The sequence below is a fragment of the Antennarius striatus genome, chromosome 11 (genome assembly GCF_040054535.1).
Source record: "Antennarius striatus isolate MH-2024 chromosome 11, ASM4005453v1, whole genome shotgun sequence".
NCBI classification, from domain to species: Eukaryota; Metazoa; Chordata; class Actinopteri; order Lophiiformes; family Antennariidae; genus Antennarius; species Antennarius striatus.
This window is the reverse complement of record NC_090786.1, coordinates 8,221,070-8,247,981: the sequence shown is the minus strand read 5'-3', so window position 1 is coordinate 8,247,981 and position 26,912 is coordinate 8,221,070. Positions and strand designations below refer to the sequence as shown.

The following is a 26,912-nucleotide window of genomic DNA, read 5'->3' as shown; positions in this document are numbered from 1 at the left end:
CAGCAAAATGTAATAGCATCATGAGGCTGCTATTCAGTGGTGGCATAAAAAGAAAATGAAGGCAAAGAAGGAGGAAGACAAATTTAAATGTGTCAGTTTATTAAAACTTTATCTGTCTAGTAACTGTGTATCGTGACGGAAACCTGCAGGAAAAAAAAAACTGAATTAAAAAGTATATCGCAGAGTTGAAGAAAAAAGAATGGATCCAAGACAAAATAAGTCATTACATTAGGTGATCTCAGTTATACCTGGTGACACGATTAGCCATACGTGTTTGGAGCAGTAAGTCTCGGTCTGGCAGCAGGTTATCACAGATGAGGTTCTGGTTGGACCGCACCGCCACACCATGGCAAACGCACAAAGAGCATAACACCTCCAGCACCTGGAACACAGCCTGTCAGCACCCCATCCAGCAATATCTCCACAAACACATGGAAATTATCCCACATTAGAGAATGAATCAGAAACTGCTATTAAGGCCAATAAACTTATTTTATGTCTCCAGTCAAATTTCCCAACTGAATAGAAGAAAAAAAGCATCAGAAATGGCACATTTCTTTCAGGCTTTTAGGAGGCCTGATAAATTCAGTTCATAAATGCAGAAATAATAATTTTACTTCGATTTAGTAATAATGTGTATGAGTTATTTTTTAGAGACTATTCCTTAAAGCATACACAATTCTTCTAAACGCTACCTTGGCGTTGCATCCATGCATGTCTAGAAAGGAGATGATGGAATGAATATGCCCCTCCTTGATGACATTGAGAGCTTCAGGACTTTCCTCTAGGACACACTGTAGAACCTCCAAAACTCCTTTACACAACAGGATGTGATCAATAGACATATGTTTATTTTCCTTTTGATATAAGATGTGCCGCATAGGAATCAAGCAACAATTATGGTATCAAACATCACATTAAAAAGTACACTTGGATTGTGTCATACCAGACTGATGTCAAACAACAAAACTTTAGTATTGTAAAAATGAATGATTGTTAATGGAACCAACCAGCAGAGGCCTCCAGTCGGTCCAGCGTGCTAATTAGCCAGTCTAGAGAGACTGAGAAATGTGCACAATTTGCACGGTTTCCCCTGAGCAGAGCAGCTGAAGGGGTGGAAAGAAAAATGTTTTGCATAATTTTAAACACAATTTAGGAAAAGTATTTTTAAACACCAGAATACAACGAATGTCTTTTTCCTACCAAAAGACAATCGTAGTTTAGTCAGCACTGAAACAGAAAAGGTGACACTTAGCCATCTATACCGAGAAAATACAAAGAAATTCTCACCCAACAGGTCGTAGAAATGGTTGAGGAGGTTCTCCCACCCTTTTCCTGCGTATCCAGGATTAGCTTCAGCAGATGAGGTGGTGCTATATTGGTAAAGACGGTCAATGCAATCTAGGACCAAATCTATCACACCCTGAGAAGAAAAAGGAGATGCTGCTGGAGCTATGACAAACACACCTCATGTCGGTTTAATTTATTCACTGACACAAGCATGTACCTCTTCTTGAAACATGTTCTGACGATTTCTCAGTGCCGTCATAATGTTCTGTTTAACTTCATGGTCTAGCCCCTCCACTGGTGGTTGACAATAATTAATCAGATCCTGCAGACTATTTGTCACTACCTCCAACGGCAGGCTGATGGAAGGGATGTTTGCTTGTTGACTGAAATCATCCAGTTCTCTACAGGAAATGGCATTCATTAAGTCAGCGAAGGGCTCTGTTAGTCTGGCAGCCACAAATAAAAGTCTAGACACCTGATGAAGCGAGTGAAGAGGCGATTAGCGCTGCGGATAAGTCTAGCAGAGTGAAACTCTTCCCTCTGAGAGCGGGACAGTGTCAGCCCATCGTCCATGTGACCCTCACTGTGCAAAATGGCCTGGAAACAAAAAATGCAATTGTTTAACCCCCTTTTTCATATTCAGCATTCTTACAGGAATGCCTAAAAAACACTTTTGACACTTTTGGTTTATCGGTTATGACTTACAATTATAATCTTGAATTTAAAGGGTTACCTTTCGCTTAGCCACTCCCACATGTGCATTTTTTCTATCAAGTGCTTGATAGGTGAGCCATAGTCCAGAGGCTACATGCTGAACAAAACAAATGGAGTCTCCGTACTTGATCTCTGGGATCCCCATGCCATCAACATTGGTTTTTATGCCTGAGTCAAGCTTCTCCTGTAAATGAACAATTGATTGTGACATGTATTACAATTGCATGTAAATATCTTGCAATAAAATCTTTTCCTATGAACTTTTCACCACGACCTTGAAGAGCTTATATGTATTTTTTATGTGACTCCTGACCTTCGAAGATCTAAAGCAGAAGGAGGATGTATTGATGTCAGCATCTTCCCGATCAATCAGTTTCAAGCCTGTTTCTGTGAGACCCAGGTACCTCCCAGTGGTCATGTGACAGAGTCGGAAAGGTTGTCCCCAGGATGTGTGTCTACCACTCCAACTAGAGATTAGCAAAGGCATGCTGATTTTTGCCCACTGAGTTTTTCTTTAAAGTCCTTACAGTAAAGTGAACAACTTAGAATAAAATGATTTTATACATTTTAAACAAAAAACAAGTTGACCATCAAATTGCTCACACGACATGCAGAATCTCAAGCCTCCAGAGGGAGCGGGCATGGCTGGAGACTGATCCAATCTCATAATGGATTATGCTGTAAAAACAAGGAGATGTAAAAAAAGACTTGACTGTCATAGTAGAAGCTATTGTGTCCAGGTGATATGAGGAGACTGGGATGACCTCTACCTTTCCTCTCCCTGTTCTGCAGATGGAATTGTCAGGCATGCATCACTATGGCTGTGGAGTAACCGCAGTGTGTCACCCCCCTTCAGGTTTCCTGGAATTAATGGACAACATATGTAATTACCAATGAAAATATTTCACTGCATCTTAGAATTGGGTCATTTGTTCAAGGTTAACTACTCCAAGAAAAAGTAATTATAGGCTCAGATGTTAAATTTAACATTTAGTTTTTGACGACACATGTAGATAGAAAGTCAATACATACACGTCTTTTAATGGTTATGTTTCTTTGACACAAGAAAACTGTTGTCAAACATGCCTTGAGTGAGTTCACCACCAGCACAGATGGGAGCAACACTCCAAAGAGTCTGCTGAAAGGCTGCGTTAACAATCAGACTGTCACTCAAGCTCTTCTCAAATACGGCATCAAAGGATAGATGCTGGGAAGAAAAAAAACAATTTTTACAACAATGGGCTTGTTAACTGTTAATAGTACTAATGCTGATTTTTCTCCTAAGGCTGTCATCACAAATATTACGATTAACAGCTCATCAGCAACACAGGGGACTCAGATTACCAACAACAAATGAAGTCAGAGGAAATTAAACAGACACATAAATATAAATATTGTATTCAATTGATTCTTCAATCCAATCCATCCATCGATCTCATCTACAGCTGCATATCTGCCTTGTAGGGTCACAGGGCTGCTGGAACCAGCTACGGGCGAAAAGCGGGGTACACTCCAGATGAGACACCAGCTCATCTCGGGGCCAGACAAAGGACAAACAAGCACTCGTGTTCACACTCACACCTAAGGTCATTTTGGAGTGATCAATTCACCAAAAGCTGCATGTTGTTGGAGGCGGGAAGAAGTCAAAGAACGTGGAGAGAACCCACGCAGACACGGAGAGAACATACACAAACCCCAACAGAAGGAAATTGAACCTGGAACCTTTGTGCTGTGAGGCTACAGCTCTACCCTTAGTGCCACTGTGCCGTTCATTAAAAAAAGTAGAATAGAAAAGACATTCAATTTCCGGCTTCAAAATTTTAGTCAGTTTTTTTTTTTAAATTGGTTTTAAACTCGTGGTTGAAACAGATTTGTTCATGTAATAATAAAGCCTCCAATAATGACTCACCAGATATCTCTCTGAGGATACATTGATAAGTATGAGGTCATCTCCAACACGGACTTTCTCACCCTCTGACCTCTGTCTGGATGCCGGCTGGACGATCCACCAACATGCTTCACCTGAGACGCACACAAAATGTTTTTCCTTAAGTCTCTTCACAGAGGTTCAACACACGAAAGTTAAAGTGCCAGTATAGCAGTTATCAAAGCTTTAAAAAAGATGAAATACCTCCTTTATCCTCTTGCAGACCTACATCAAAAGCCAGTTTGTCAGTTGAAGATTGAGATGAAGGCAAGCAGCTGAGATACTGGGAGAGAACAAATACTTTAAAAGCCTGATAGAACTGTTCGCTGTATGCAAGTGGATAAATTAAGACTGAACACCTCTGATGTATTATTACATTACATCAAGACTACTCACCATGCCGGTGTAAGAGTGTAGAAACAACACCGCCTGGCCATAAAGGAGGGTGCGGCCGCTGCCTCCACCCCCCTCCTGTAAATCACAGTTGATGTCACTTGATTAATCTCACACTGTGTGAAAATACAGTAACAGTGGTTTGAAAAGTGGATATCAATTCATTAAATTAAGAAAAAGAAAAGAAACGGAAATGATCATTATTTTAAAAATGTTGATTAAAGAAGAAAATAGAAAAGGATGAATGCATCAACAATTATAAATGAGAAGAGGAGAGGAGAGGAGAGGAGAGGAGACAAGAGAAGAGAAGAGAAGAGAAGAGAAGAGAAGAGAAGAGAAGAGAAGAGAAGAGAAGAGAAGAGAAGAGAAGAGAAGAGAAGAGAAGAGAAGAGAAGAGAAGAGAAGAGAAGAGAAGAGAAGAGAAGAGAAGAGAAGAGAAGAGAAGAGCTGTCACCTTTGCAGCCAGGTGGTTGCTGTGGGTCAGCTTCTCCTGCAGGGCCCGAACAGACAGACACTCGGCCAGGATGAGGCCACAAACAGACAAGTCAGGAGGAACATTCTGAAGGAAACGAACAAAATAGGTTTGTGTATCACTGAGGTAGACCTCACAGTCATGTCACAGTGACAAAGACTGATTTGGGAAGTGAGCCTTGCATACTGTATTGGAAAGAGATTTCATGTATATGTAACAAACATCAGTGAATAAGTAATAGGGAACATTAAATATATGTTACTTGATCACACTGCTATCTAAAATATAAGCTAATAAAATGGCTCACATAAGAAGTAAGCTGAAATGATGCATGTTACACATTTCTCTTTCACTATGGAGATAACTGACAAATGGACTGCAGTGGCATTAACAATAAAATGTAAATAAAATGTGATAAAATGTGTAAATTCTGATGCTAAGCTCCAAACCTTGCAGTTAGAGGTGGATTCCAGCCTGCAGAGTCTGTTGCCAAAGCCCTCCGCGGCAAGACAGAGCTTCACATGTTCCTCCTGGGAGGTAAAGATGCTCTGTAACACCACTTCATCTCCCTGGGAAACACAAATGCAAAAAAAAAATCCATCTGTATATATACCATTTAGCTCTCCCAGAATTCATTATGTAGAAATACATTTAAACCACATTAGATTACTGACTTATTTTCATGATGCCAAATACATTTATATCGCTTTCTGTTTTAAAAATATATACATACTGTTATACTAATCTAAAGTTTGAACACATTACTGAATTTTTTTCAAACGTTGAAAACTGAACCAAAGCAGTTTGAATAGACAGACTGGACAAAGTTAAAGTGCTGAGCGGCAGCCCTTATGTCGTATGATATCGTGCATTCCTTTCATACATATCATACATGCATGTATGTCAGTACGTAAATTCAGTTACAGTCACTCTTTGTCACCCTAAGGCTGTCGTATCTTAATTTAAATGCCAATGGTCAACGTCCAAGAAATCAGCCTTTCACATCTATTTAAGGAAAAGTGGAGAAGGATTGTAGGTGATGGCTGCCGACACATCTCAAACCCAAGCAGTGAACCTCCATATTGGGAAGATACCGGAATGTCTGACCCCTGATTCACCTTTCTTTCCACTCCTCATATCAGCAGCACTCTGCAATCTGTCAAACACACCGCCAAATGGCGAGACACCGCGTGGCATTCAGACAGACTGAGGACTCAGCTCGGCTTCAAGGTACTCTTGGCAAGGGAAATTTCAAAAAGCCACTCAATCCATATTTTTGAAAGCCATGGGTTGGAAATGCAGAGGGGAATGTGAGTTTCTTCAACTGCTATACACTCTTTTAAAAAAGTCACAAAAGTCATCTCCCACAAGCACCAACTTCACTACATAATACTACACTGGCCTCCAGATATAGAGAATAAGTGCTGCAGAAATTCACAAATGTAACATATTTAACCATCACATCATCCCCCAACTGATCGAAGGAAACCCATGCATTCTGTGTTAAGTTGTATGACGCCACAATGTACAATATGATTTAATCTGACTTCATTACTTTACCTCTATGTGGGTAGCGATCTTAGTAGCCATCTGCTTCTGTGTGTGTGTGTGCGTGCGTGCGTGCGTGCGTGCGTGCGTGTGTGTGTGTGTGTGTGTGTGTGTGTCTGTGTCTGTGTGTCTGTGTATAATATCTGCAGCAAACACTCTCTTTGTGGCACAGCCTTATCACAAAGCAAAGATGACAAAAGGTGAAAGAGCAGCTAAGTAACGATGATGGTATCATGAAGTGAGGATAAGAAAAGATGTTTGTGGTCTTCTTTACAATCAGTCACCAGAATAAAGTGACAAGGACAGCAAACATGCTGCTGGGAGTTGTGCACAAAATGCAAAGCACATGTTAAAAAATAATTATATTGCTATTACGTTATAAATTATGTTAATTATACTTCTGGCTCCTAACTTAACCGTTGCTCCACTCTACTCAAGTCATTAAGTGGTCCAAAAATAAAATTGATTATACACTAATGAAAACCTGATTTAGCTTAAATTGGGGTCACGTTGGTCAAATGTAAACGTCAGTCTGAAAACAATGAAGTCAACATGTAGTTTCACATTTATTAGTGTCAAGACAAAGAAATTGTATTCAGCATTAAATTTCAAATAAAACTATTTTGGCCCACAAGCTTCGACCCATTCCTCCAGGTTAAACCAATCAACACTAATTTCACTCACCGTTCGTAAGAATTGGAATTCATCTTCTCCTTCTCCGGCATCAGTCATTTTTTTTTCAAAAATCTAACAAGTCATTTATGCCCAAGAGCTAAAACAATATTGGTGGCACTGAGGTTGGAGAAGGGGACTAGAGAAGGAGAAGCGATAAGGTGTGCAGCCCTTAATGTGTAGGTGGAGTCTGCTGTTACAGTAAACTATGGGCCTCCTTGACTCCATTTTTACATTTTATTTGACTCCAACATTAGTTTGTCATTTTTTGTTATTGGCAAATTAACTTAACATTTTACAATATATACTGAAAGTTAACAACAGGCCAATCAAAATTTAGAAAAATAAATAAACATGGATGTTCAGTAACATTCCACTGTATTTCTCCTGGTGTTTTTAAAAAAAAAAAAAATTATTTGTTGTTGTTTTTCTCCTGTAAAAAGGATTAGTGAAAAAATTATGAACAGATACTGATTAAAGTGTTCTTGGGGAGGTCCTGCATGGCCAAAGAGACTATTTTTATTGGCATATCCAAATTATCAACTGGAGACAGATGTTAAATAAGGATTATTTACCATTATGAGACAAGGCTAACATTTGCTTAATGGATGTCCACAATACCTTCATAATAAAATGTCCTTGAGATCTGCCACGAAATCTGATCCTTGCTGATTCAGTTCAGATGTTCAAGCTACTGAAATTGGTCCTGAAGAAAACAGCTTTTAGGGGAAAAATGAATATTTTTTGAATCACTATCAAAATAAGAATGATACTGATTTCACTCCATATTTTGGGGGCAAGTTTTCATGATAAAGTCATGTCATATCATATCATGTCATGTCATGAGACCGCTGCTTTTAGTTGTAATGACATAATAATTCATCAGTCTTGGTGAACGCCTATGCTCTCTGAGTGCTGTGTAGTTTTACAACTGCTATTTAGACAAGAATACTTCAATGTTAAGTGAAGAAAAAGATAAAGGTGTCAGCGTCCACTTCAACAGACAGAACAACGCAGCCAATTTTAGCTCACAGGATATTCAATGGTAACTAGATTTTTGAGTCTTTTCAAGCTTCAAGAATACTTCTTATTTATTCAGAAAGGGTTTAGGCCTGCAGTTTCTAAAGTTGTGCTACTACTTGGTAAAAATCTATTTCAATAATCTAGAAATTCTTTTATTTGTGTCTGTGAGAGAGTGAGAGAGCAAGAGGAAGACAGATGGAGAGAGAAAAAGATGGGAGAACGGGGTTCCTCATAACTTATTTAGAAGTTTCCTACAAAGCGTTCATCTTTGTTTCTAAGAATATCTCAAGTACACATCTCACTGTTTTCCTTTATTTTATGGAACCTCTGTTTTTGCGTGTGTTGTGTTGCGCTAAGTAGCCTAGAATGTTAGAGATTTTTTTGGTATTGGCCTGATAAGATTAAATGGAAAATGTATAGACCAGATTAACTGCATCTCCATTATTCCCATTATTGCTATTAAATGAAACACTTGCTCTGCAGAAACATTCAGAAGTCATTATGAAAAACACTGTGATGTCAGCTGTCATTGGAATTTGCATATATATTTCCTTGTTCCCACGCAATATTTTTAATTATGATATTTTAAACTATTTTGTCACATAGTCACACATAGTAAATGAATTTACCAGTTGGATATAAATGTTTGAAACAGTCACAAGCAGTTTATTTAAATATTCCTTCTAGTACGTTTTCTTAAGGTGTCAATGCTTCCTGAGTATCTTTATTTTCCTGATAAAGTACAACACATAAAAGCTCTCGCCAACAATAAGTCTCTTACACCTATCGAGATCAGTGCTTTCTAGGCAATTTTTTTTCTAAAGGGAATTTCTTGCATTTAAATAGAATAATAAATTAATAGCTGTGAAAAGTGGTTGATGATTCTCTTGGTAGAAACTTTACACTGCTTTGATAATTTCAGCAGTGTTTTGCACCCTTGCTTGGCTCTCTAATTACCCATGGGTGTGAAATCAAGAAACTAAATATTTTACTATTCTTTTTCATCAAAAGTTTTTAAAGTTGTTTTATCAGAAAATATCATGTGTTGGCGTTGGCATTTACTCTTGTACTTACTTCCTCATTTGGTCAAACATATGTAACCTGTGCATTTTGGATGAATTATTATCACTTACCTCAAATATTTAACAATTTAGCTTAAGTGTTACAGAGTAGAAAAATTGAAAAGTTACAGTATGACAAAGGAAACCTGAGAAACTACTTCACCAAAAATGCAACCTTATTTGGTCAGCACACATATTATGGTTTTTATGAAAAGCTACAAAGATGGTTTAATAGTGTACAAAAAGATGCCTTCTTGCTAAAAATAAAAAAATAAAAAATAAAAGGGTGCCCTCATGTCTCTGGAAACAGTTGAGGAAAGTCCTAAATGCAACATGATAACTTTCAGACAAGTAGAATGTTAAAAGCTGCAATTTAGATCAGCTGTACCTCATGCCTCCCTTATGGAACAAGTTCAGGCTTCCTATGTTGCTACCACCAAGGATAATTTTATTTTTGTATGATTTCTTTTTCAAAGTCAGTATTAAAAAGAAATTGACTCGTGTTCCATTTGATCACATATTATGACTGTATTTATTTTAAAGTAACTTTAAGGAGAGCAGTGTTTTTACTGCATGAGAAAATGTCTGAACTCATTAATCATGAATGCTACCTTAAATTCAGTCTTCCATGCTCTCTTCCTTTTAACGACAGAGCAATTGCAAACATTTATTATAGCATTCATACAGCTTCACCTCCTTTTCCACCGTTGGCATTGTATATTTACAGCCTTTTGGGAACCCATTTTCTGCATAGTTTACTGCACACTGTTTATTGTTGAAAGGCATAGGTTTAAACTTGCTTTTGCAAACCATAACTCATTTCAGACATCTCCAAATATCTTCTCAGGAGGCTGTATTCCCAAGACAAAGGCACTGGGAGGAAATATGAAAACAAAGCATAACACTGCTGGATGAAAAAATGTTCATATCTAACTTCTTCATCAGATAAAGAATGGAAACACCATAATGCAGTTGTCGTATGAAGTGATCTGAATTTTTAATGGTTAGAGTTTCTCTTCCAACTTTACCTTCATCACAGAAACCTATTTTCTACACAAATACTTCTACACAAAAGATAAAATGTGCATTGTTTCTAAATGCTTCAGAAAAGCAAAAACCTGATATGGTCACAAACACATTTCATTCGACATATTTCATTCAACTTTTTTTTTATAGAATCTCTTAAATCATCAGAAGTTATGGGGTGCTGTTGGGTAAACAGTAAGTAGATAAATGGTCTTCTTGTCAGTTAAAGGTCGCTCTCTCCATAGAGGGCAGTAGAGAAGGCAGTGTAGTCCAGAGCCCCTGGTGGTGCGCCATGGACCTTGTAAGATGGCATTCTCGTGATGCAATACTCTGCTTGTTCTGGGGGGAGTTCTCTCCTCAGCTCCTCTACCAGTATGTACGGCTGTGATGATGGACAGAAAATGTGCTTTAGACATGCTCTTCTTTTCCATTTTAAGCTCATGATCAAAACTGTAGACCACAAATCAACAGGCCATGGCAAATACTTGGAAACAGAGTAGGTTAGTGTTGGCTAAGAATATCTGTGCCTATTCCAGTAAATCACATCAACCCACACACACACAAACACGAACCTTGTCGGCTGCCAGGATACGGAAGGAGGCCACAACCTGCTCAGCAGTGTCTGTGTCAGCCGTCTCTCTGGTCATGAAGTCAATGAAGGATTGGAAAGAGACTATTCCAGTACCATTGGGGTCTACCAGCATCATAATACGGGCAAACTCCACTTCTCCCTGAGAAAGGCGTGGGTGGATAACAGTAAAGGTTTGTAAAGTAAAATAAAGTACATGCAAGAAATTGAAAAAATTGTGAGAAAAACAGATACAACTATAACTAAAAGAAGGCTGAGACCTTGAATGAAAAACAAAAACAGAAGTTCAATCATGTGGAAAAGCTTTAGCAGATTGTTGAGGACACATATTAACACCCTTTATACAGTCAGCTGGTGAATCTCAGCCCTTCATTGTTTGTCAATGTCAGAGCCTTTCAAGATGCTCCTATCATACATACATCATCATGATACCATCGTCTGTCACCCATAACGTGTTCAACCGGTCAATGATTTTCAGGTCATTCCACATCTCAGTGATTGACCTTTCAGCAATGTGTTGCCAGAGTCAAATTCATAACAAGCCTATATTCACAAAAGATATGACACCGATGAGGTCAAACATTTGAAGTTCCATACCAAGTCGTAACCCATGGAGATGAGGCAGGCTCTGAAGTCATCTGTTTCCATTGCTCCATTCTTCTTCTACATTTCAAAAACAAATGTCAAGTTCACATACAGAAAATACAGAAGGAAGCAGAGTTATGGAAGATTACAGAATGAAAAATGAAGCATAATAATATCTGATCTGAACTTATCATGTATGACACAATCATAATTGTAAAATTATCAAAATGACTTTTAACATGACATATTGCAAGAATAACTCCTAAAAGATGCATGCAAGATGCAGCATTTTTTTTATACTTTCAAAAAATCTGACACTTGTTTTCCTCTAAGATAAAACAGATAACTCCAAGGAGATTTTTTTCTTCATCTGCATCTAATCATATGATTTTTTTGCCAGTCGGAGAATATGGTTTTCTGCTGACGTGAAGGATGCTGAAGATTTTATGATAAAAGGAGGATTGAGAGCTTCACACATACTTGTGTTCACAGCCTACAACTCTGCACGTGGAAGCCATAAACGTTGGCACAAAACATTCTTCTGAGAGACACAGCATTATTTTGACACTTTGTAGTTTGTATGCGTTAGATGTATTATCCATGCTGTTACTCTGGCATCATCAAGTCTGTGCCGCTCCTACAGTTAGAGCTTGAATTAAATGACACAGCAGACTTGCAGTTACATCAAAGATTGTGAGGCATAAAATGTGGTCAACTTCAGCAAAGTTAGCAGATAATCTTTAGAATGCAGTATTTTTGGAAATCTGGGACTTTCAAAAGAACATTTTTTGAACCCTTTAGACCAGGAATAACTTGGGTCCAATATTGAGTCAGCAGTTAAATGATACTCATGGGTTCGGTAAAAATTCAGCATTTTCTGCACCAAACACATGCCTTGGGAAGGTATTTGGTTGAAGTATTTTTACTTTACCCTATCAAAGTGGTTGAAAGAAGATCTGAACTCATTCATCTGCTGCTGGCTGATGCCTTTAGCATCCCTGGTAAGAATCTGGGTTTCAATCTCATTGATGGTTCGGGCGATGGTTGTGAGGAGAAGCTCCCATCCCACACGGATGTGCTGTTGATGTGGTGACAAAGAAAACTCATCAGCAAGGGGAAGCCTGAACCTTGAGCAGTATTAAATATGGAATGTTTAATGACTGGATAGCTAAATATAAATTTGTGATTTTATACATTTGCACATGTCTGTGCAGTGTAAATTATATGTGTCAAGATTTAAGATCTAAGATCTGGAAATATGAAATTAATTTTCTCCATCTCTGGCAGCTATTTCTTATAATGTATTCACAGACAAGTACAATGTGTATATTTTATAAGAATGTATGTTTGTGTCTGTAAACATTTTACAAACAGGATTTGTTTCCTAGCTGCATAACAGTTTGCCTCTGCTCTATACCTCCATAGTGTAGTTGGTGTGTTTGTTATCAAACACTAGAGACTCTTGGATCAGCTGGTGGTCTCCTTCCAACTTGTCAATGTTAGGCTTGTAAGCAACAATGACATGCTCAAATTGTTTCAGCTGGGTCATCTGGTCCTCCAGGGCACCTCTAATTTCCAGGGAGCAGTTCCCAATTTCCTGTTAGGATAACACAAGCAACAAGGTTTTTTTAAAAAAAACCAATGTACATGATACAAGTCTGAAGCTCAGACTTGATCCTCCAGGGTGTTGTTGACCTGTGGCTACGAATAACTTTTTTGAGGACACAGCGTGATGAAAAAAAATGTGTGTGCTCGATAATAATATTTAGCATCATTCAGTCATTGTTATTTTCTGGAAAGGCACATTATCGTACCTCCTTTATGTACAATATACTGGAATACAATTATCGTCCCTTTCAGGTCTTTATTTGATTAGATGAAGCTAACTGTCACATTACTTATGAAGCCTGCATGTCTAACCTCCATCCTGGCCTGTATCCAGGGTCCAATGAGATTAGCCTGGGCAGCGAACTGCCTTCTCAGCCTTTCGTGGGCATGCTGCCGTGCCATCTCTTCCTGCAGAGCACTGTCTCTTTGAGGAACCAGCTTCTTTACCTAGAAAACACACAAGAGGGCTTATTTGTAAATGTGAGAGGATGGCTTCTCTTTAAAAGTTCCATTAGCATTAAACATTGATATTCTGGTATTATACTTCACATACTTTATGGATGCCTCAACTTTGTGATAAAACATTAAAGCAGCACTTCTTCACTTAATCCCTACCAGGATGCAGATACTGCACTCCTATTTCCTATCTCATAATTAATGTTGGACAGCCTCAATCACGACTTTGTCCCTCAATATATGCTGTAAGTGAAACTTAAAGCTGTAGCTACCTTTTCCCACTTGGTGAGGAGTTCCTCGATTGTAACAGTGCTGTAGGGGTTGATAATGCTGGCCTTGATCCCATAGCTCTGGGAAATTTTCTGCACCTCATTGTGGATTCCCAGGATGGCCTGTCTCTCTGCATCTGCCTCGGGTAGAGTAGCTTTGAACTGCTCATGAGCTGCTATGAGACTCTGGAATGGGAAAAAGGAAGTTATAAAATTTGATTAAAATTTCAATTATGACAAGACTTAAAGCATTATGTGTTTTTCTTTCCAGTATGACAGAGCCGGTGACATTAGTCACTGTGTAACATAAAATTGTGAGCCGTTTAATCTTATGGACATTCTCACAGTATCAGCACTGTGAAATGAAACTAGTATCTCAATGCTATCAATATTATGAGAGTGGTATGCTTACCTGGACCTCGTCGGTAGTGTGCACTATGAACATGTCCTGCAGATCCTCCATGGCTCCTTCCATCCAGTTATTGAAAGGAGCGGACCTCTTGGCAAATTCCAAAAACAACTGATCGATAGTCTCAAGGAGCTTTTCGGCACGCTGAGAGGATTACAGAACACATATCTGTCGTATGTTTTTAAATCCTGGAAACAACAAATACATTTAATCTGCTACTCAGGTTTAGACTTCACTCTGAGTATGGAGCCATCACTTTCATATCTTGCATACAAACCTCAAAACAAACGTCCCCTCACCTGTTATGATGACTAATCCCAGGGTATATAACAATGGAATGGCCTTGTTAACCCCCAACTCTGGCTTGGCTTCCCCTGATGTTGGCCCTCCCATTAGACATGGACATTGGGGAATGGAAGATGGACAAAAAGCAGACCTCTGTCCCTGTCATTCAGACTTAATCCTTGGCCCTCTTCCCTGGCCCTCACACATTTGCAGGTCTGGAATGGCCAGCATGGATCAGAGGAAGTGGTGAATGGGCTTTTAGCCAGTCACTTCATGGGCTCCTCCATCTATGTCTCTTTTATCCCCCTCCGCCCTCCCATATTACCCTCCTATCGGGGTCAGGGATTTTTAGTGGGGATCCGATTATCTCTGAACATCAATCAGTTTTGTCTCTACTGTTCAAATGACATTGACTGGCTGCTACACATACTTATAGTGACATTTTGATTAAGTTAGCCTTGGATGCAACTTCATTCTGCATCAGCTGTAATCTATGTGGAACATTAGCACACTCTTGTGGGGGGACTTAAAAATTTGTTTTATAATGTTGGGGGGAAAAAATAATCCTGGAGTTTTAGGAACCACTCTGGTAAGAAAGCACTTAAGAAATAATGCTTCGTCTAAAAATGTATTTATATTTATATTCATCGCAATAGTATCCATGTGACTGTCCTCAAATTGCCCTCACCTCCAGTGCCTCTCTTCTCTTCTGAGTCAGGGTTCCCAGCTTATCCCACAAGTCACAGATGCTCTGGCAGCGTAGGTTCACAGCAGCCACATCATGGTAATCCAGCTCACTGGAAAAACAAATCACACAATGCGTTAGGGAGGTGGAAAGGAGCTCTGAAGCATTTCAAGCATTTTGGTAACAAAAAAGGCCACTGGATGGCAATTGAGTGCAAAGACAATCTACTGTTGTCGAATAACACAGAAAACAGATAAAACTCAAGTATGAAATGAAATGCTAACTCCAACTCAAGAGTGAAAAGCCTCAAAGGCTTTCAGGCAAACACCGAATGCACAATAATTAAATCTGTTTAAAAAGAGGTCTGATAAAGACAGTTTTTAGCTGGCTATTTGAATATTTTGGTATTCAAGGAAGATAAAATTGAGCAAAAACATATTAGACTTTTTGTTTGAGCTAAAGAATTTACATCCGTTAGCGTTATCAACCATAAATTCTTTCGACTTTAAAAGGCAAACAGAGTTCCTATGAGGACAAAGCCCATCCAGGCTGAAAGGCTTCATCATTATGAAAGTCTGGACATCTCTTCACAGGATGTGTTTGGATTATTTTCCAAGAATACACTTCAGTTGCAGAACTTGGTCCAAGATTCTTCAATATGTTGGACATGCACTGTGGAGAATCTGCTATGAATGATTTATACAGGGCCTGAAATTATGTCCTCTAAACTTGTTTTTGTCTAGTAAAATTTATGATGGCCAAAACTGGGCAACTCCCGGGAAAATAGAAACTACAAACATGGTGTTCATGTAGAATTTTATTTTGATTTCATAGCAAACAACTTGATAACAAACACAAATCAGTTTCCAGAATTGATGTATTAATGGGGCTGCTGGGAACTTCCTGGATCTGATTGATGATGGTTGGATGTTAAACCACATAAGAGCAGGACTTCACCACAGTGGTCTCTGTCATTGTCATGTTCTCACTGGGGGTACAAGACTGTGCCAAGAGGAAGATGATCAGCCAAGAAGAGGAAGTACTTGTTGGGTTCGAGTTGTCGCACTACTTGTGAAACAGCCAAGACCTTCAGGGCCTTCAAAGTTGGGACAGGCTAGCAACTTCTAAGGTCCCTCTGAACAGGAGACACAGAGGGCCAGGGTTCTGAAATCTTGTTCTGCTGTTTCCCTGTCTTCATTTCCCCACTCATAGATGATTGTCTATAAACTTAGCTTTCCAGCTTAAAGGTCAGGTCCTGGATGTGGAGCCAGCGGTGGTGGTATAAAACTTCCACTTGAAGGAATTACCACATTGAAAGATCTTTTGTTGTACTCAAAATCACCTTCTTGAAAAGAGGGAAAGTCAGTGGCAAGCGAGGTCTGAGATGCTCTTCAGTCAGTGTAAGGAGTCAGACTCTTCTACAGGATTACCTGGAGTACGGTTTGAGGATTGGAATTAACTATCACCGGTTCATACAGGAGAGAGGCAGCAGGGTGACTCATGCTGGAAAACTGAGAAGCAGCACTTTGGAATGAAGTGTCTGAACCAGGAAACGCCTCCATGTTTGTCACACTGGCCTCATTAGGATCATGCAGCCTCCAGCCTGGAGGAGGGGTACAACTGAATGGATCAGGATGTTGGAAGATGTGTGAAAGTGATGAGTATGACACTTGTCTCGGTGTAGCAACAGCTGTACCATTTTTAGCAGAAATGCGAAGGACATTCCCTCTTAACGGTGCAATGATGAGAAAATGACTGTAAGGGAAAAAAAACAGAGTATCTGAAAATTGGAGCACAAAAAATCATTTATACTAAACGAACACTCAAACATGATGATTCAAACGGGACATACCTTTGCACGAAGCCACATGGCCATTCTCTTTGACAGCTGAAATGTCATCTTCTGCTCAATGAGCACCGGTTAAATATAAAACGGGAAATTTACAGTGACCATTCCCAGACAGACAAAGCAATGGTGGTAAGGTGTACACCCTGAACTGTTCATTGAAAAGTCACCTGTAACCACCATACACCCACAGATACAGTGAAGTGGACAAATTATAAGGTGACAGTATAAGCCGAAGCAAGAGAATGAATTTCTTCAAAATGTATACTCTACACTATTTGTCTCCCATGTTCTTATGCCGCCTCAAATATGAACAAACAGAACAAATGTTCTTAGCACCACTCAGCTATTAGTACTTGTCATCTGTAATCTATCCAGGCAATCACCCCTGTAGGTCATACAAGAGAGAAACAGAAAACAAAATTGCATCTCTTGATTGCAATGTTGTATTTGGCTGGAGTGACAATATACTCCGGGGCCTCCATGACATATGATTACAAATGACTTCCAAAGGGAATGCGTACTTCAGTTCCTGTGCAATAGCAGCAATTTGCTCAACTCTGTCCTGGTGGGCGGCCAAGTCACTTTCGAAGGCCTCGTGTTTTCGAAGCAGTGCTCTGACTTCTGTTAGGGTGCTTGTTTCATAATCCTTCCGTGACAGGATCAGTTCTTTACCTGAATGTCACAAACAATAAAACAGGAAATGGGGGTGGTAAGACAGATAAGCGACAAGATGATGGGCTGGTTTGATCTGAAAGATGACTCATGCGTTCAACAATGAAAAAAATAAAAAGACCTGATACAGCTCACTGCAGACTACCTTCAAAGCCTTCAAGAGAATCTCAATTGTAAAAAAAACCCCATAAAATCCCAACGTTATGGTCTAACGTTAAAAAAGCAGGTAAAGAAGTAGTTGGAATACAAACATTTATCGATAAGCAGATAACAGGTCAAGATGTATACAAAGGCATTCCTAAAACTAAACTGCAGCTGTGAAAGATGCATTAATAAAGCTTAAAATACAAAACTAAAACTCACCACTAGCCCAGGTCTCATGATTAGTGGCTTTTTGGCGAAACTTCTCAGCCAGGTGGTCCAGCCTCTCGAGCCTACGGATCTCTGTGAGGAGCCACTCCTCGTAGCCTTTCTCTGCCTGCTCCAGGCCCTGCCAGGCACTGGCTATGTCCTGATTGAACAATGGTAGTTCAAAGTATATCACTGAAACCTGCCCTGCAGAACTTTTTGTCATGTATACTCATGTCATGTTCAAGCATTCCTTGCTATATAAATCTATCTACATTTCACAGTATACAGAGATTTTAATTCGGTGGCAAACTGATTTGCCTGATTTCATGACTGTGCTGATTTGCAAGAGATACAGAGTAGTTAATGTAAAAAAGGAGTGTCATATTCCAACAGCATACGAAATATTGACCGGTGTAATTTCTCTCACAACCTGACAGAGGAGACAGAATTGCCTCGCTGCAGGTTTAAGAAGTAATGAATAGAAATCTAACAAATGACCCTCTGAAAGCTAAATAATTACCCTCTGTCAGTAGACTGTCAGAACTTTCGATCCTTTAATACTCCTTTGGCTGCTTAATCATGAGCAGAGGAAGGAATGTGGAGTCATGACTTACAGATACCATCTTCCCCTCAGAGGGCATGAAGGCAGGGCGATTGCTGATGCGCAACTTGGTCTGCAAGGTGTTGAAATTAATTTCCAGCTGGCACTTCTCCTGCACTTTCGGGGGCTTGTGCTGGCGTCTGTAGTCCCTGAAGTCCTCCAGCTTCCTCTGCATTAGCGCTATGGTCTTCTCTGCAGTCCGGTTCTCAAGCCATGGAGTGGTGCGGCGGATCCACTCCAGCAGCTGGGAAACACAAGGACAACATGGGAATAAGTGAATCTCTTAGAGTTAGGGAGCAGAGAGTCAAGGAAGACTGTGAATCCTTAGGTTAAAGGCATGTCTCACCTCACTGGCCAGTCTTTCATACTCTTCCATCATTTTCTCATTCTCCTGGTTAACACCAAGGACCTTACAAATCCTGTTGGCAGCTGTCTCTGCCTGCAGCATGACAAGACAGAGATATTGTAAGAAAAGTAACACAGTGGCCATGCACCTAATTACAGATATTATGTTAATGATAAAATCAACCAATAATACATGTATGCAGCTAACTCTTAAAATACATACGTACACAAAGGATATCTAATCAGTCTAAAAATACTCATTTTAAAAGAAAGGATTTGACCACCATACCTGCTCAGCTCCAGCAAAAGCATGATAAAAGCAGGACACATAGGTCATGATGGCTCTCTCATCAGGCTTAGGAGTGTTAATGATATCTGTGACATTGAGGGGGAGGAAAAGTCAATGCAGTAGAAATGTAGAAATGGTTGAGAACCTGATCAGTTCAGTTATTGTTCAAGTACTGTTTAGGTACTTATTATGAGAAAACCTTAATCTGTAAACTCAAATCGGATGAACAGTATTCTATAAAACATTACCTTCTGCGTCTAGCATTTTGGGAATGTCCAGGTGTTTTTCTGCTATGTCAAAAGCCAGGTTCAAGTTCCCCAGAGGATCATCCTAAATAAAGAAATATGATTCGACATCAGTGAGCAGCAATGCCTGACTTAAAATGCCACCACGCTGACCTCCCTGCTATGGTGGACTCACCATGCTCCCTGTTCACTTACTGTATATGCACTCATTTTCAGTTTAGATTGGAGAGAGCTGCTGCTTCATTCTGATGATTCTCAAAACTTGGCCATTCATTATAAAGTTTTCAGATCAGGATCATGAATTACATTTTGTACATACTGTAACTCTAGATTAAAATGAGTTTCCAACATGTCAGTGTGATGGATTTCAGATGAAACTCGATAGAGATATATCTTCACTTCATTAATCTATAAGCAACAGATGGTTGATGACAATAACAATTTGCCATGAATGAATCAGCTAATAAACCAAACGACTAACAGATTATAGAAACAAATTAGACCAACAATGTTAATCGAGTATTTCTTGAAATAATACATCAAACAAATTAGCACTTTTCACACAAGTGACTGACAAGAAAAAACATGTGAACCCTGTTAATAGGGAACTCGATGAGGTGGGTAAGTACAGTGGGTGGGGGTAAAAGGATCATGCTATCATGCCGCTGCCATTGTTCCTATATCTGTAACAGTCTCCCACAATGGCGGGGAGGTGGGGTGGAGGGTGAGGGGTGGGGGCTGGTAAATTACATGACAGCACCAGCTGCACACAGATCTAGTGTGGAACAGAGAGATGGACAGATTGGGTGGTAAATTAATGACTGGATGTATGAATGTATGGATGAATGGATGGATGGATGGATGGATGGATGGATGGATGGGTAGATGGATGGATGGATGGATGGATGGATGGATGGATGGATGGATACGCCTGACCACAGCTGTCCCAGTAAAACTGGAAGCTTAACTACCATGCTCACCTGGAACCAGAGTCAACAGCTGCCTGGTAAACCATGCAGCTGTCTGCTGGTAGCATGAGCAGAACTGAAAAGGTGTGACTGGATGTGTGAATATACTGTATATGTCAAAGAGAGTGAATGATTTTTAAAAAAGCAGTGGCGATGAGAGGATGTTTGTTACTTTGCACACATCTGCCTCACTTTTCATATTTTCTTTGAGCGTTCATTCATTCATTTATCTTATTATCCACTTCCTCTGTTTTCGCAGGTCACGGGGGTTGCTGGAGCCTATCTCAACTGACTTAAGGACGAGTGGCAGAGGACAATCGGGGCACAAATTTGTCTTATAAGTTTAAAGATCACTCCCAGCCTTCCAGGGAAAGCTATTTAAGCACTGACCACTAAAGAAAACAATAATAATTTCATGAATATATTTCTGTCTTTCATGAGGATCTACAGCATCTAACTGGGGAACACTATGCAAAGGCTTGGACAATAGCAGAGGTAAAGCTAAGCCTGAGCTCTCAGTGGACTAGGCTCATGTTTCTGTGACTATTCAGAGTCAGCTCCAAGTCAGGGCAGTGACTTGTGTACTCAAAAGTGACTGCTTCTGTTTCCAAAGCAGGTTAGAATGTCGCTCTCTAACCAGCCTGGTACAGTAGCACCCTGTAAGAAACGAAGTGTCGGGAAAAAATTGGCCAGATTTTTTAGGCCATGAAATCATCTTTGTCCATCTGGTATTACTTGAATATGATTGTTTTGTTTTTTAACTATGTTTATGCATCATAAAACAGAGCCCTCATCCCCATCATTAAAACAATGTTGTATTGAGCACAGCCCCCCCCCCGCCCCCAACATGTCTAAAGCAACAATCTGTTTCGTGCTAATTTGACTAAATGGTGTGCGAATTTAACTGCTTCACTTAACAATGAAGCATGAGGTGGAAGTAAATGAATGCACTTAGGATTAAAAACACTTTCTGATTAGCACACATCCATTAGTCAGAGAAGACACTGGTTACCCACAGGAAATGTTCACCTCAATTCATCTCCAATCATTTAAATGTCTAAACAACACAAAGATAAATGGTCCTATATTAACATATTTCTAGCAGTGATAAAGTGTTACAATAGCAGCAACAGTCCCAATAAACTACTTAATGTCAAAATACTATATTTTGAAAATGTTTCTGAGTCAAACACTTCCCTGCACTGAGAAATATCAGTAAAAACATGAAGCTACCACACAGTTCTTTTGTCTGAGCAAACTGTAAGTCATCATAAAAAGTATCCCAAAGATTCATATCCTGGGTTCTGCTCGGGGGGGTAGGGGGGGGTTCATCACTTCACACTATAAATAACTAGAAAGGTTAATTGCGTGGACGTCAGTCTGTTAGTTTTTGGGGACTGTAACACAATGTCGTTGTTACACTTGAAGCCACACAACACCTTGTTGAGCTTAGAGTAGTCGATGAGGTCGGGTCTGTGTCTATGAATCAGGGCGCAGAAGGCCAGGCCATCCTTCCAGCTTCACCAGCCGACGAGCAGAGAGAACCAACATGTCAGTTAAATAATCGCTTACTTGACTCACACGTGGAGTTGGGTAAGTCTCGCTCCACAATTAACCTTTCAGAGGGAGAGCAGCACTTATGTTCAAGTCTAGATCGTATTGTTAAAGTCACCCTCAGGAGGACTTAATGTTTAATGTTACTGTGATATACACTACTGCAATAAATTTTCTTACTTAAAAGATTTTGGAATCTGTGATTACATTTATCGTCCGTTCACTTTAATACAAAGGATAACAAAGATGACATAAACAACAACCAAATAGCAAACTAGAGCCCAAATGTAAATTATTTGACTTACCTGACATGGAAGTTTTGGACATTGACATTCCTGTAGGGGGCGGTCTTTCTCTGACACCAGAGGAGGAGACCCTCCTTGGCAGATGTTTCTAAGAAGAAAGTGAAGACATAATTACAGTCCCGTATAACACGGATTGATTCCACTTCTAATGATTTCAAATGGACATGGCATCACATGTTCTGCATCTGTTAAAATCCTATCTGCAAAACACTAGATACATTTATGTGAGCATTTCAAGATTTCACCTTCCACAGAAATGTCCTGGATGGCAAAGCGGAGGATGATAGTCCAGATCATTCCAAGAGTCATCTTTACGTTCCCGTCTACAATCTCTGAAAGGCAAACAACCTGTTAAAATCATTCTGCAACACAACACCTAATACATCTGATTATTACTCAGGTTCGTGATATGCTGCACAACTGATGGACTCTCACATATTAACAAACACAAGAAGACTACCTTCTGCTCCAATCGAGACCAGTTTCACTCCTTTGCTTGTAATGAAGTCCAGCGCCTTGTTGACATTAGCAATCTTGTGAAACCGCATCTTCCCTCTGTCTGGTTTGGGTAATCTCTCCCCTGCAAGAAAAATACACATTGTTTTATCACCTTCAGAGCTAAATAAACCACTGAATGAACACCATTGCTAAAAGGGACTACAAAAAGGTGATATTGTGAAAGAGACATTCTCTTTTAGTGATCTAACCTGAGATAACCTCCAGAAGAAGCATCAGTTTCAGTCCATTCCTGAAGTCCTCCTCAATATTTTCAATCTGAGTGCCAGCTTTCCTCAGGTGGGAGTTACACCAGGCTGTGAAGGTCTAATATGACAGATCCAAATCAATTAGTAAGGTTTTAATTTATTTTAAAAAAGAACATTATTTTACGCAAGAAAATTGTATATATTTCTACAAATCCTGGGAATTTCTGTTAATGTAACAATAATTACTGGAATCAGAAATATTACTAATAATAAAACTGAATTTTAAAAAGTGGATTTAATATCTCCTTCCTTTATCAATGTTGCTTTCATAATATACACTATAACCATACATATTCCTCCCAGCAAATGCCTCAATGGCACCAGCTTCACAAATATTCTGAGTAACACTTTAACCACATTAACATTACCCTCTTGACTAGAGACAGATTTTAGCATTAACCTTTAGTGACCCATTCGTATCCAATTTCAACTTTTTCCTCCTGTACTCCTACAGATAACAAACATGAGAACAAACAATCTGTATGGGAGGCTCTGAAACATAGCAGGTCGGCTAGGATGATTGTCTTTCTCCTCCTATTTTTATGAAGTCCCTCAATCAGCTCGGGACTGTGTGGATGAAAGGCGGGAGTCAACCAGGGAACACATTCTGATTGATAATAGGTGTTAAATTTAGACCGATCTGCTAGGCTTCATGATAAGAGACCCCCAGGATAAACATCAAAATGTTTCACCGTGTCAATGTAGGTAAGGATGTCACGTGGGTACAGAACAAGTTTTCCCCTCACGTCATTTACTGTCACCATGTTGCCACTTATAATGTGTGTGGGTTACAGCTGGACAGAGATAGCTTTATCACAGCACATGCATGCCGGTCTTCCTGCTTACAGGGATAGGCAAGGATAGAGACTGGAAGCATTGAGAGAAGAAGGAATAAAGGGATGATGCCTCATGCTTTAAATTAAAAAAAGCAAATATGTGACTATCAATTTGAAATAAATGTAGAGTAATTGTTCAAAAGTGCTTAAATAAATTAGTTCAGCAACAGATATTACAAGCTATATATTACAAGAACATTAATAGTGTAAAGACGTATTGGTCAGTGGCAGAAGCATAGTGCTCGCACTACATCTGGTAAAGAATGGCTTTACTTACGAAATCTTCACATTCAGCTTCAAGTTCATTTTTTTGAAAAATTATTTAACTATTTTTAAAGTAGTAGTTGGGATATGAGTCATCATTCCGTCAGAAAATAGCAGGAAGATATCATTTATAATCTTTTTTGTTTTTTTATGAATAAACCATTTTTTTATGAATACATTTTTTTTTCATTCTGAATTTGGAAAGCTAACATTTTATGAAGAACAAAGTTCCCAGACCCTGACTCTTATACATCTTTATCCCCAATGGGACTGTGAGTGAATGCCCAACTGATCACTCATGCTTCCTATCTGGGTGTCCGCACAAAAGTAGAATACTACAGACTACAGGCTTTGTGGTAAAGGTCATCAGTCTCCATGCCGAGTAAGTCTACAGTGACATTGAAATGCTGCCATCTTTGTTAAAAGACGTGACCTGCTGGTCTTCCAAATTTTATACACAGTCAAAGAACCCCACTGCTCACTTTCCAAAAGCCCCCTCCCCTCCACACCCACAAACCAACACAGGCTTTTCTCAAAAGCACCACTGACCAGTGATGATGAGAGCTAAAAATATTCACACAACTGAGGGCTGATGTGTCTGGGACCTCACCGGGTCACTACGTTCAGGAAAATGGAAAATACCTGAGAAGGAAACAACTTACACAAGCACTTTTACTGCTCACTTATAAACCGTCTGCACTTTTACTTGATGCAATCCAGCAGCAGTGCAGACCTGGCTTAAGTCTATCAGTCTCTGAATTGGCACTCAAGGCTTAAGGAATCTCCTCCATAAACCTGTCTGAATCAGGTAATAGACTAAATAAAGGTCCACATAAAGGCTGTGACGTGAATATCCCACTAAAGGAAAGCTGTAAAAGTTGCTAGCAGGATTTAAAAATATTAACACTTTGGTGTGAGATATAGAGGAGATTTAAGAATAGTTGTTAAAAATGCCCCCAAACAAAAGTCTTGAGGACAACACAACTGCTCACTACAACTTTAAAGATGGAGTATAAGACATACTAAAAGCCTTTTCAGACTTAGGGTGACCTTTTCAGACTTTATACTGTATGGAAGTATATACTGTGCTGTTACTGTATGGAAGCATAATTTATCAGTTCTGAATATCCTTTCTCAGACCCAAACCACCTCCCTAATCAGTTATAAAAAATAAAAATAAAAAACACTGCAAACACATTTGTGTGTATGGACAAAGGATGTGACTCGGGTGTTGCTGCCTTGTGCTACCAAATATACACACTTATGTCATCCCTGTGATGACCACAGGTTATAGGCAGGGGGGTGCTGGCCTCCAGTTGTGAAAAGGGCTGCAGTTTAAGTCTCAGGCCAACTCAATAAAGCCCTAAAACCAACTGACAGTGTGGGAGGCCGAGGCTATATTGAGTTAAGCTGGTGTGCTGGTACAGTATCTCTGCATGGTTTCTATAAACAAAAGAATTCCGGCCCAAGGACACTGGATTAACCCTACTATAATGCCTTTTGGACCCGAGGTTATAATTAGATGTGAGGTCCATTCTAATCCCAAGAGCGTCATCATGTGTTAAAAGCATCTGTTGACAGCCCGCATTCCGCGCGTATCAGTGGCGAGGCAGCAGTCTGGAGAGCCGCTGGAAGGCAGAGCTATTGTTAGCTGGTACCCAGCGCCGCATCCGTCTGCAGGAGTGGGGCTCACCAGTCGTTAACGAATCCTACTATGGCAACGCCACGTCCCGCCCCCCTCTGACTCTGATTAGCTTAAATTTATTTGTTCCCCTAAATCTAACCAATCAAATAAGGGTAAATCAGGTCATGCCTTCGCCGTAGTAGGAGCTATAATTAAACATACAATACAAATGATGCTACTCTTCAATGCAAAACTTCTGATAGGTTGGACGAATAGAATAAATTCTTCAAGTTGAGGGTGTATTATACTGTCCCGGTTTGAATGTTTTACATCCCAGGGAGTTCAGTTAATCTTAGGATAACTGTTTTAGAAAAAAAAAATCTCAGTGCACAACCTCTTTAATCAGATCAGATAACTGCACTCTGCCTGGAAGACTATTTTAGGATTGATGCCTTCATTTTTATTTTTTTTTTGTAAAAGTTATTTGGATATAACTACACTGTTAACCATTTTAACAGTTGTCTAAAGCCGGATAAGCATTTAAACGTCTAAGACATTTATCTTTACTTTTTTTTCTATTTAGAGCAGTTTTTTTTAATTGTAATACAGAACAAGATAGCCAGAAATTTTTTTCATTTGCATTTAAAACAGTTTTTTTTTCTTCTTTGACTTACTTTCCTTTGTTGTTGTTCCCAAGCAGGGTCCAGCAACATGTCCCTGTCCCATTCATCCTCCTGTAACATGTACTCATCCTCGTAGCCGTTATCATAGTGCACCGTGGTCTCCACCTGGGTCATCGTCAGCATCGTGCCGGAATTTTCTGTTCTCAACTGAGGTTCTGTAATTTACTATGAGGATACTTCACTGACTTTCTTTTCTTCTTGTTACTCTCACACTTGCCCTTGTCCTCCCGACCTGACAGTCAGTCTGGCCCTGGCTGAGACACATGAACAAGCGGCAGTATTTAGGACTGGGGTCACGTGACGCATTCATAACTCCCCCTCCTCCCCCCCCAAAGAAATGTCCTCATCCCACACAAGACACACCCGTCCACACAAACCAGTGGGACAGTTTATTAGCATGACTTCAATAAAATAATCTTTATTATAAAAAGAAAAAGCTCAAAGTTTAAATCTCACACAAAAAGGACTTGGGACATATAAATAAAGTGTTTCTTCCTGGGAAAACTTCTGTATTTTTTTTTTTTTCACTTGTCACCCCGACACTGTAACA

At 39.6% G+C, this 26,912-nt stretch overlaps 2 protein-coding genes and 1 long non-coding RNA gene across 9 annotated transcripts in view; all 3 read right to left on the bottom strand.

The window, feature by feature from the left end:
• Positions 1 to 7,156, bottom strand: part of ryr2b (ryanodine receptor 2b (cardiac)) — a 57,616-nt gene extending 50,460 nt beyond the window's left edge. For 2 of the 6 annotated variants that reach the window (XM_068327873.1, XM_068327875.1), the window contains exons 1-17: positions 7,029 to 7,154; positions 5,246 to 5,365; positions 4,779 to 4,883; positions 4,328 to 4,402; positions 4,136 to 4,214; positions 3,914 to 4,026; positions 3,091 to 3,211; positions 2,775 to 2,865; positions 2,608 to 2,682; positions 2,318 to 2,471; positions 2,024 to 2,188; positions 1,766 to 1,887; positions 1,508 to 1,691; positions 1,291 to 1,423; positions 1,011 to 1,106; positions 696 to 814; positions 249 to 394 (exon numbers count right to left, since the gene is read on the bottom strand). In XM_068327873.1, coding sequence (XP_068183974.1) covers positions 249 to 394; positions 696 to 814; positions 1,011 to 1,106; positions 1,291 to 1,423; positions 1,508 to 1,691; positions 1,766 to 1,887; positions 2,024 to 2,188; positions 2,318 to 2,471; positions 2,608 to 2,682; positions 2,775 to 2,865; positions 3,091 to 3,211; positions 3,914 to 4,026; positions 4,136 to 4,214; positions 4,328 to 4,402; positions 4,779 to 4,883; positions 5,246 to 5,365; positions 7,029 to 7,076 — 1,946 coding nt within the window. In that variant the 5' untranslated portion in view covers positions 7,077 to 7,154. Of the gene's footprint in view, positions 1 to 248; positions 395 to 695; positions 815 to 1,010; positions 1,107 to 1,290; positions 1,424 to 1,507; positions 1,692 to 1,765; positions 1,888 to 2,023; positions 2,189 to 2,317; positions 2,472 to 2,607; positions 2,683 to 2,774; positions 2,866 to 3,090; positions 3,212 to 3,913; positions 4,027 to 4,135; positions 4,215 to 4,327; positions 4,403 to 4,778; positions 4,884 to 5,245; positions 5,366 to 7,028 lie in introns of all 6 variants that reach the window. The other 4 variants (XM_068327874.1, XM_068327877.1, XR_011037373.1 and 1 more) reach the window with 3 other exon arrangements.
• Positions 7,157 to 9,754: 2,598 nt separating this feature from the next.
• On the bottom strand, positions 9,755 to 26,627 carry actn2b (actinin, alpha 2b). 2 transcript variants are annotated; one of them, XM_068327670.1, is made up of 21 exons: positions 26,354 to 26,626; positions 22,899 to 23,013; positions 22,652 to 22,771; positions 22,437 to 22,523; positions 22,192 to 22,279; positions 21,772 to 21,850; positions 19,368 to 19,449; positions 19,120 to 19,205; positions 18,832 to 18,924; positions 18,499 to 18,729; positions 17,897 to 18,044; positions 17,383 to 17,533; positions 15,016 to 15,124; positions 14,046 to 14,186; positions 13,637 to 13,819; positions 13,221 to 13,355; positions 12,718 to 12,897; positions 12,232 to 12,378; positions 11,313 to 11,378; positions 10,699 to 10,857; positions 9,755 to 10,508 (listed from the first exon to the last, which is right to left on the bottom strand). In XM_068327670.1, the coding sequence occupies exons 1-21, from the start codon at positions 26,483 to 26,485 to the stop codon at positions 10,350 to 10,352; spliced, it is 2,691 nt and encodes an 896-aa protein (XP_068183771.1). In that variant the 5' UTR covers positions 26,486 to 26,626; the 3' UTR covers positions 9,755 to 10,349. The 2 variants fall into 2 exon arrangements, with proteins under 2 accessions (XP_068183771.1, XP_068183772.1); XM_068327671.1 differs by lacking the exons at positions 9,755 to 10,508; positions 10,699 to 10,857; positions 11,313 to 11,378; ... (12 more) ...; positions 21,772 to 21,850; positions 22,192 to 22,279 and having other exon boundaries at positions 22,433 to 22,521; positions 26,354 to 26,627.
• LOC137603858 (uncharacterized) lies at positions 15,812 to 17,376 on the bottom strand. Its single transcript, XR_011037332.1, has 2 exons — positions 16,865 to 17,376; positions 15,812 to 16,767 (listed from the first exon to the last, which is right to left on the bottom strand). It is a non-coding gene; the product is annotated as an uncharacterized lncRNA (long non-coding RNA).
• Positions 26,628 to 26,912: the final 285 nt, after the last annotated feature.

Bases quoted from the DNA above. Each gene is read 5' to 3' on its own strand.
- actn2b (XM_068327670.1), bottom strand. From the start codon at position 26,485: ATGCTGACGATGACCCAGGTGGAGACCACGGTGCACTATGATAACGGC. The intron at 21,851-22,191 runs GTAAGTCAAATA...CGGCTGGTGAAG, and splicing joins GTCCAAAACTTCCATGTCAG to CTGGAAGGATGGCCTGGCCT. The intron at 11,379-12,231 runs GTAAAGTAAAAA...TTTGAAATGTAG, and splicing joins CTTTCAACCACTTTGATAGG to AAGAAGAATGGAGCAATGGA.